An 8,888-nucleotide genomic window follows, 5' to 3' on the forward strand; every position below is an offset into this window, starting at 1 on the left:
GAGATATAATAGCAAGGCCACAGCTAGAGAGCTTGTTTATATAATTCAGAAGCTCTGTCTTCTGTATATCAGAGAGCTTTTTCTTATATTAGAAGACTGCTTTATTCTGAGTAAGTTACAAGTCTTTATACTATCAGTATAGAGTCTCTCAGTTAACTGAGTACTTTCTTACAGTTACAGTATAATTTGAGATCTCTTGTAATTCAAGATCTTTAATTGCAAGTCTAATTAAGATATTGTTGATCATGTTGTTGCATATTGAATGTTGAACATTAGAGGAATTTTAGTGGTGGAAGATTTGGCTCATTTAGTGGTGTGGCTCACTTAGTGGTGAACTACCTTACAACTTGTAAACAAGATTGCCACTGGCTCCCAGCAAGGGATTCGCGCAGTGATGGCCTTTTATGTGTGCTCGCGAGCACATGACTTAGTGCCTCGCGAGGACACATGCAGCTCCCAGCAGCTCGCAAGCTGAGGCCTCTGGCCCTCGCGGGTGCTGTTTGTCCATGTAAGGGGTTCGCGGCGAATCCTTACAAGCAGCTCAAGTGATATATTTATATATCAGACTCAAATTCTCACAGCACCAAGAGCTTATTTGATAAATTAAAACCCCTACTATCAAATTTCCATGCTGTATGTAGATGCTACTACCAACCAGGCTCAACTCTTTTAATTAATAAGATAATGATTTGGTGCTTTGGCCACAGTAAGCACACAGTTAAAATGCTCAACAAGTCAATCAAGCAAAGATATAAGATCTTTGGCTTAGCAGAACAAAGCTATTTTTGAATCTTTTGCATAAGTAGTTATCAATTGAACATTTTGCATATACTACAGTACCTGGAGTTGACCAAGACTGAATCTCTAGTAGTGGAGTTAATTAAGTGACTTCTTACTATTTCACTCAATTCACTATTATGCCCCTTGCCTGAGCTTGAAAATATTTATTCAAAGAATGTCACTAGCTACTTAATTTATATAGACAACTACTTCTTGTCAATTACTTTATTCAGCTATCTATAAGAGCAAGAATATAAAGCTTGTGGGACTACATGACCAGGCAAATTATCTACTATTCTTTAAGAGCTCAAGAAGTATGGTAGCTTAGCAAAGATTCTTTACAATACTCTATGCTATCAATCTGAGAATAAGATCCTCTGTCTAGTCTGGAAAGACAATAATATAGTACTTGCACTGTCAACTATTCATTCTCTGAATATCTTCATTATCTGAAAGTGAAAGAAATCTAGAATTATCTTTACAAATAAGCCTCAGATCTGGTGAATCTTTAGTGATGACCCTATTAAAGAGCTTGAGATACCAGCTCTCATTAATGACTATAACCATTATATAGATGGGATTGATATAGCAAATCAGTATAGAGAATCTTGTAAGACCCATTGCACTGAGTATAGGACCTGGCTGTCAATTCTCTAGTGGCTGCTTGACCATGCAATAATCAATACTTATATACTTTACCAGCTATCTTGTTCTTGCTTTACTACTAGGCTGATTGGGCATATAGCATTCTGTAAACAACTCTATAAGACTTTTTTCAAATCTGCTGACTTTTTACCACTGCAATAATCAAATACAGATCTTATTCATTTATGAACTATATTGTCAGCTATGATAGTTTGTGCCTGGTGTCAGTATAAAAAGCAACAAGGTCAAATGAAGAAAGGCTGGGTCTCTAGATCACTGTGTGGTTGCTCAGTTTGTATAGTAGCTCTCTGCCTCAAGAGACATTGCTGGGAAGAGTTCCATTCTACAAATAGAATTCTAATATAACCAAAATAGGCTTAGAGTGAATAAATTACAGATTACCGCCAAATACACCAGCCTCCAATAGAATTCCAGTATTAAATACGCTACTGTACACGCTAATTTCTACGCTAATTTTGCCTGGCGGCCGGACGAGGGGATAGGGCTATTTTCACAGCTCTGAATTTTTCCATAGAAATCCATATATGCTATTCCATCCAGTTCACAGAGCACCAGTATTAGCATAAGATATAAATTTCTGGCGATTGTTGATTGAAATATTATACAACTGGTTGGCACTTGAATTTCTGTTGTCCATTCTTGGTGTCACTTGTGCTTGCCAAGATAGTTATCATGTGATTGTTGCCTGTTGCCCGGAAGCAATTCAACAAGCTTAATCGACATTCTGGGTGTTTCCAATCAGTTGCCTCGTTCTTCTATTTCTGAGAAGGCACCAAAAGGGCTCAAAAACTCGGCTTCATTATGTCAAGCCAGCCCACTACTCTTCAGTCCCAGACTGGCATCCAACGTCACGGCGAGATTTCATCCCAAGCCCAGAAGCCAACAACTGCTCTGGAAGAAGATGATGAGTTCGAGGATTTTCCTGTTGAAGGTAAATTGCTGTTGCAGCTCGTTAAACTCCCATGACCCTTGGTTAGCCTTGTTGACAGGCTAATTTCCGTTTCTTCTAGATTGGCCTCAAGAAGATGCCGAGGCACTTGGCCCAGCGGGAACAAACAATGATCATCTGTGGGAGGAAAGCTGGGATGACGATGATAGCAATGAGGAATTCTCTAGACAATTGAAGTGAGTGTTGCTTGAACAAATGAGAAAAGCCCAGCACTGTAACAGAAATCTTTCCAGTCTGAAACTAACAAGTTTTTAATCCAGGGAAGAATTGAAGAAAGTGGAAGCTATGAAACAGCAATGAGAAATACATAACCAGTCAATGCGATTCGCGGGAGTGGATATGCCTATGTAGCACTCTGTATACCTTGGAGACAATGCGCTTCGACATGAAGTCAAAAGGACTAAAAGGCCTAAAGCTGGGTTTCAAACATGGAAAATAACCCCTCTACTAAGAATATTTTTTAACTGTGCCGACATCTTCCACGTCATAGCTTCACTTAATTTGAAAGGACAAATGTGAGATCTATTTGAGAGATAGATTTGCAATATTCTCCTGCGTGTTTCATAACACAAGAGTCCACAAGAGTCACTGCATGGCATGTAACAAACACCCATCATTTTGTGTTATCCATGGGAGTTCTCACGCGAAAAATTTGATAATGCGAAATTAAAAGTCAAAGGGATTTCTGTACAGAACTGCGAATATTCGGTCGGCAAGCCTAAAGTCTGGTCTTCAGTCATTCCGTTTCGGCCACGAAGTCCCGAATCATTTCCTTTGGGACATGAAACTTAGACTTTAGAAGCTAGAAAATAAGCAAACTCATTTACTTGACAGAGCAGAAACCCCAGGCAGTTCTTTGCCTTCGAGAAGTTCCAACGATGCTCCTCCGCCAGTTGAGACATGACTTAATTTGTTTTCAACACCGTACTTCGCTGCGACGGTGGCGGTGTCTCCACCACCAATGATGACTACCTTACCCTCTTGCGCGCTAGCCACAGTAGCATCGAGTGTCTTTTTGGTCGCATTGGCGAACGAGTCCATTTCGAATACACCAGGAGGACCGTTCCAAAGAATGGTCTTGGCTTCATTGATCGCCGCTTTGAATAGCTCCACACTCTTTTCACCGCAATCGAGACCCATCCATCCTTCCGGAATACCATCGGCATCAGTGGCATAGCCAACCTTAGCATCAGCAGCAAACTTATCGCCAGTGACAAAGTCCACAGGGAGGACAACCTCCACGTTGTTTTGCTTCGCCTTCTCCATGATCTGGTTAACAGTCTTACTGCCAGACTCGTCAAATAGACTGTTCCCAATCTTCATGTTGTCGAGAACCTTTTTGAAGGTAAATGCCATCCCGCCGCAAATAATAAGGCTGTTTACTTTGCTGAGGAGGTTGTCGATCAATTGGATTTTGTCCGAAACTTTAGCGCCTCCAAGAATTGCCAAGAAGGGACGCTGTGGATTTTCCAGGACTTTCGCGAAATATTCAAGTTCTTTCTTGACCAGAAAACCTGACGCTTTTTCTGGTAGGTTGATTCCAACCATAGAACTATGCGCTCGGTGGGCTGTCCCGAAAGCATCGTCTGGATTTTCAACGGTTTAGCTCACTAAGCTTTTCCCTCTGCATGTGGGTGTACCTACTGATGTACACGTCTCCCAATGCAGTCAATGCCTTGCGAAACTCTTCGACTTTGTTTTTATCAGCCTTAACCTTTTTCCCCTCTTGATCTTTGTAGCTCCCTTCCTCTTCCGGATGAAAGCGGAGGTTTTCCAGTAGGATAACTTGTCCGTTATTTGCACTGGAAACGGTTTCTTCAACTTCCCTGCCGACGCATTCATGTACAAATTTGACTGGCGTGCCAAGGAGCTTTTCCAACTCAGGTGCAACTGGTGCCAGACTATATTTGCCATTCGGTCTTCCATCCGGTCGACCAAGGTGAGACATCAAAATAATAGATTTGGCCCCATGGTTAATGGCATATTTGATGGTGGGCAATGCGCCGACAATCCGTTGGTTATTTGTGATATTGTTGTGCGAGTCCAATGGCACATTAAAATCAACCTAAGTTACAAATGCTGTTAGATAATTGGTGATGGTACTGTTTATGAACAGCCGTTAGCAGAGTTGGGGTTGCACGCACTCGAATCAGAACACGCTTTCCGTGAAGGTCAATGTCAGTGATAGCTAATTTGTTTGATAAGGACATTTTTGTGGAATCTGGGCACTCTTTTGCTAGGTATTACAGCAAATATAACCTCGATTGGAGTTCTCAGAATTGGAAGTGGAAGGAACCGTGTTTCCTGAAGTTATGGGTCCTTTAGTGTTTAAATATCCATCAGCCTTTTCTTAAATTACCAAGTACATTGACCATGAAATCCTGGAAGTGGGGTGATGGCGGGGTTGAATGGCTGCTTGCTCTACTCTGTAAGGTAGTTCACCACTAAGCAAGCCACACCACTAAACAAGCCAAATCTTCCACCACCAAAATTCCTCCAATGTTCAACATTCAATATGTGATAATATGGTCAACAATATCTCAATTAGACTTGTAATTAAAGATCTTGAATCACAAGAGATCTTAAATTATACTGTAATTATAAGAAAGTACTTAGTTAACTGAGAGACTCTGTACTAATAGTATAAAGACTTGCAACTTGCTCAGAATAAAATAATCTTCTAATATAAGAAAAAGCTCTCTAATATACAGAAGACAGAGCTTCTGAATTATATAAACAAGCTCTCTAGTTATGATCTTGTTATTACATCTCAGATTCTATAAAATATTGTACAAGAGATAACAGAAGAGAATGTTAAGATTAACTAAATTAATTAATTTTGCAAGTAGTATAATAATAAGATTAAATACATTTATCTTAAAGTAATTAATTAAAATAGACAAATAGTAGATAACTATCAGTACTTTAAGCACTTCTATATACTTGTAATTTAATAATTTATTTAATTACTTGTAATTACAGTTGTTGATGCTAGCTAATTATTTAACTACTACTTATGAAATAGTTAAAGCAGAAAATTAATTAATATAATCTTAAGCTCTTAAATATCTACAACTTTAATAAAAAAGAATTTCTTTTAGACTTCTGTCATATCTTAAAGTAATTAGTTTCTATTAAAGCTTTACAAGCTGGAAAGAATATCATTACTCAGAATAGTAGTCAGAAATTTCTCTTATTACTCTGCTTAGTCTCTGCTGAAGAAATTATACTATCTTCAGCTCTTATTTACCAGAACAAATTACAAGATCTTCAAAATACATGACTAGATAATTATAATAAAAGTAAATAGATCTACTTTACAGCTTTAACAAATAATTGAAGCAATAATAAATATAGACTGAAGTAGTTAAAATAGATTTTCAATTAGCATACTAAGAAACAAGCTAATTGAGAAAAATATTTGCTTCTACTAGATGGCTATTTCTTCTATATAAATATGAAATTTATTAAATATGCTGACTATAAAAAGATTCTTCTTATAATTCTTCCACCACATTCAATTCACTATTTGTAATCTCTTGATGTTGAAATCTTTAAGCCACTGAGCAAGACATATTTTAATAAGCTGGAAGCACTACTATATCAAGAAATAAGCTATATTCAAATAACAAAAAGAGATTTCTGAAGATTATTTAATATAACTTAAAAGAAGACTTTAACAGTTGAAAATATACTTACTGACTTTGTAAAGATTGAAATTAACTCTCTGGATTCTTAATATTAATTATACTGATTTGAAACTGCTCAAGCCTCTATATTATTAGTTAAATCTTTTATTTCTAGCAATATGCACCAACTTTAATAAGAGATCAAGAGTATATATCTTTAGCACAGTCTAAATTCACAGAGCATTAGATAAGTTATTCAAGTTAGTAAGTAGTTTGCTCTTTATAATAAACTGCTGGAACATAAGAATCAGCAGCTAAGATTAACTCTAGTGATGGAAAAGCAACATCACAAGCAAGACAAGTCTCTAGATTTACTTAATAAAGATAATTCTAGTCAAGCACAGTTCTGATCTTTAATAAAAGTTCTTAAGACACACAAGTGCCTGAATGAAATAGAGACTGAAAAAGCTGATAAAATTACTTAAATACAAGAGACAAAACTTTAACAAGAGCTTTAAAAGAAGCAGACTGCTAGAAATATTGAAAAAAAACAGATTAAACAGAAGAATACTTATAAAAAAATCTAAAAGCAACAAGAGATCAAAAAAATTAAATATACTAGATAAAGAAAGATATAATATATTGCTTGTGAGAAGAAGAAGACTTTATAACTAGTAAAGAAGAAAAAACAGACAGTTGAACATACTAATAAATACTGGCAGTCAGAGCTTTAAGCACTAGCTTTAAAGTACTATTGAAAGAACTTCTCTACTAAAGAGTCTTATTACAGAAAGTCTATACAATCTTTCAAAAGAGAAAGTAAGAGCTCTACAAGCATCTCTAGTAAAGTATTAGACTCTCTAGCTGAGAAATCTACTGTTGATATTTCTTTGAATTCTTTTCTATCTATCCCCTGAATCTCTTGCTCTGGCTGTAATATTAGGTCATCCACCTATTTATTTTCCTAACTATACTAATTTCTATGCTTTAAAGAATACATTTATTTAATATTTAATAGCTATTTAATAATAAAGATCTGGTTGTTGAGATATTTAATAAATTTGTTGCATGAAGCATTTGGCAAAATTTGGCTTGTTTAGTGGTGTGGCTCATTTAGTGGTGAACTACCTTACCGTATGGAGCATCTGTTATGGTTTGGTTTGGTTTGGTTTTAGTCATACACCGTCCCAGCCGCCTATTGGGCAGCTATGCGGGATTGCGCTAGCCTTTAAGAGGCTAGCGCAGCATCTATATTACATGCATCCTTTCAAGTTCACGATCTAATGTCCGGCTGAGCCTCCTAGCACGTCTAGGGATCGGTCCCCTGGGCCTGATTTTACGGTGCTGTACGGAGTACGGAGTGTGCCCTTGGAGCATCCGTTATCTTTGGCCTCACTGGATTATTGTCGGGCTGAATACTCACATGACTTGTAAGTAGATCCCCGCTATAGCGATTTAAATTTGGAAGCTTATTTGATTTGTTATATAGGGGAATTCACTATATAGGGGGTGCGCATTGAAAATAGGCACAAATATCTTGCTGCTACTGAGTTTAAAGTCTTCTTGCTGCTATTTTGCTCTTGTAGCTGTTGAGCTGCTGAATTATCTGTTGATCTCTCTGATTTTGCTGCTCTTTATACAGCTGGAGCTGTTTAACTAGATCTAAAGTCTCTAAAGATGTAATCAGTAAGAGCATTTCTGTAGCTAAATTCTCATTCTCTTCACTCTTATCTGCTGGATCTAGCAGTGCAATAATATGCTGCTCAATAGTCTTAGAAAAATCCTCTACTACTTTATCTGCTAAATTAAGAAAGTACTGAATATTCATCAGATTTTGAATTACTGAGAGAAGACAGAGTTTTTAAAACTTGCTGGTAATCCTTATAATTAAATTATTCTGTTACAAACATAGATCTAGACCAACCAAGCATCAGATGATGTTGGACATTCAGGGGTATTCACATGACCCCAACACTGAACATATAAGAATTACATGATTTGCATAGATTGTGGGAACCCCAGCATTCAGTCTTCAAGTGAGAGAATCTCTATGTTTTACACATGACTCTCTTCCATCAGTTGCAGGCATTGTATCTACTTAGCTCTTTCATACCTCTAATTCTGGGAAAACCTATGTGACCTATAACTAGTTCACCTAATATTCTGAATGCTCTGACATACAATTATCTAAGTTAGTACAATATCATCAAGACTTACAAGATGAACCACAATAACACCCCACATTATGGACCTGACAGAGATAGACATTAATGTGGAGAAGATGAACATTGATGAAGGTGCTAGTAGCAGTAGAGCCATTATCAGTAAGACATCAGTAGATGATACAGACAACAGAGATATATCTCTTAATACATTGAATGAAACCCAAAGAGAGAAGATCTTTAAAGAAAAGAAAATACATCTGCAAAAGAATCTAGCAAATATATATGAACAAAATAAGATATACAGGCTGCAGAAGCAGATAGAATATGAACAGAGAATAATAAATGATAATTTTTCTTTAGAGTTCCTCTTACACACAAGACTGATAGAGGAGTCAGATGATTTTGATAATATGAAGTCACTAAAAGTATCTTACTACTATGGCAAATCACTTGATAAGTGCAAATTGTGATTAGCTTTAATAAGACAGCAGTTTTATCTGAGAAAATCATTATAAAAGACACTAGATGTGGTTAGAATTGATTGGATGTCCAGCTATTTTTGTGACAAATCTCAGATGCATTAGCAGATGTTGGGAATAGAGAGAGAACAACTACTCATGTCATGAAATAAATTTGAGATGTGGTGTAAGAATGATGTTGAATCTGAGATAACTTGTAGTTGAGGCATAATACAGCATT

The 8,888-nt window shown here is 36.8% G+C and overlaps 2 protein-coding genes across 2 annotated transcripts; one reads left to right on the top strand and one right to left on the bottom strand.

The window, feature by feature from the left end:
* The first annotated feature begins 1,985 nt into the window (after positions 1-1,985).
* On the top strand, positions 1,986-3,113 carry SEM1 (26S proteasome complex subunit). Its single transcript, XM_066125517.1, has 3 exons — positions 1,986-2,377; positions 2,457-2,571; positions 2,656-3,113. The coding sequence occupies exons 1-3, from the start codon at positions 2,248-2,250 to the stop codon at positions 2,693-2,695; spliced, it is 285 nt and encodes a 94-aa protein (XP_065981600.1). The 5' UTR covers positions 1,986-2,247; the 3' UTR covers positions 2,696-3,113.
* Positions 3,114-3,214: 101 nt separating this feature from the next.
* PGK1 (phosphoglycerate kinase) lies at positions 3,215-4,750 on the bottom strand (the record flags this gene model as incomplete). Its single annotated transcript, XM_003072180.2, has 3 exons — positions 4,540-4,750; positions 4,040-4,460; positions 3,215-3,981 (listed from the first exon to the last, which is right to left on the bottom strand). The coding sequence occupies exons 1-3, from the start codon at positions 4,603-4,605 to the stop codon at positions 3,215-3,217; spliced, it is 1,254 nt and encodes a 417-aa protein (XP_003072226.1). The 5' UTR covers positions 4,606-4,750.
* Between the last annotated feature and the right edge of the window lie 4,138 nt (positions 4,751-8,888).

Source organism: Coccidioides posadasii, chromosome 4, assembly GCF_018416015.2.
Source record: "Coccidioides posadasii str. Silveira chromosome 4, complete sequence".
Classification (NCBI taxonomy): Eukaryota; Fungi; Ascomycota; class Eurotiomycetes; order Onygenales; family Onygenaceae; genus Coccidioides; species Coccidioides posadasii.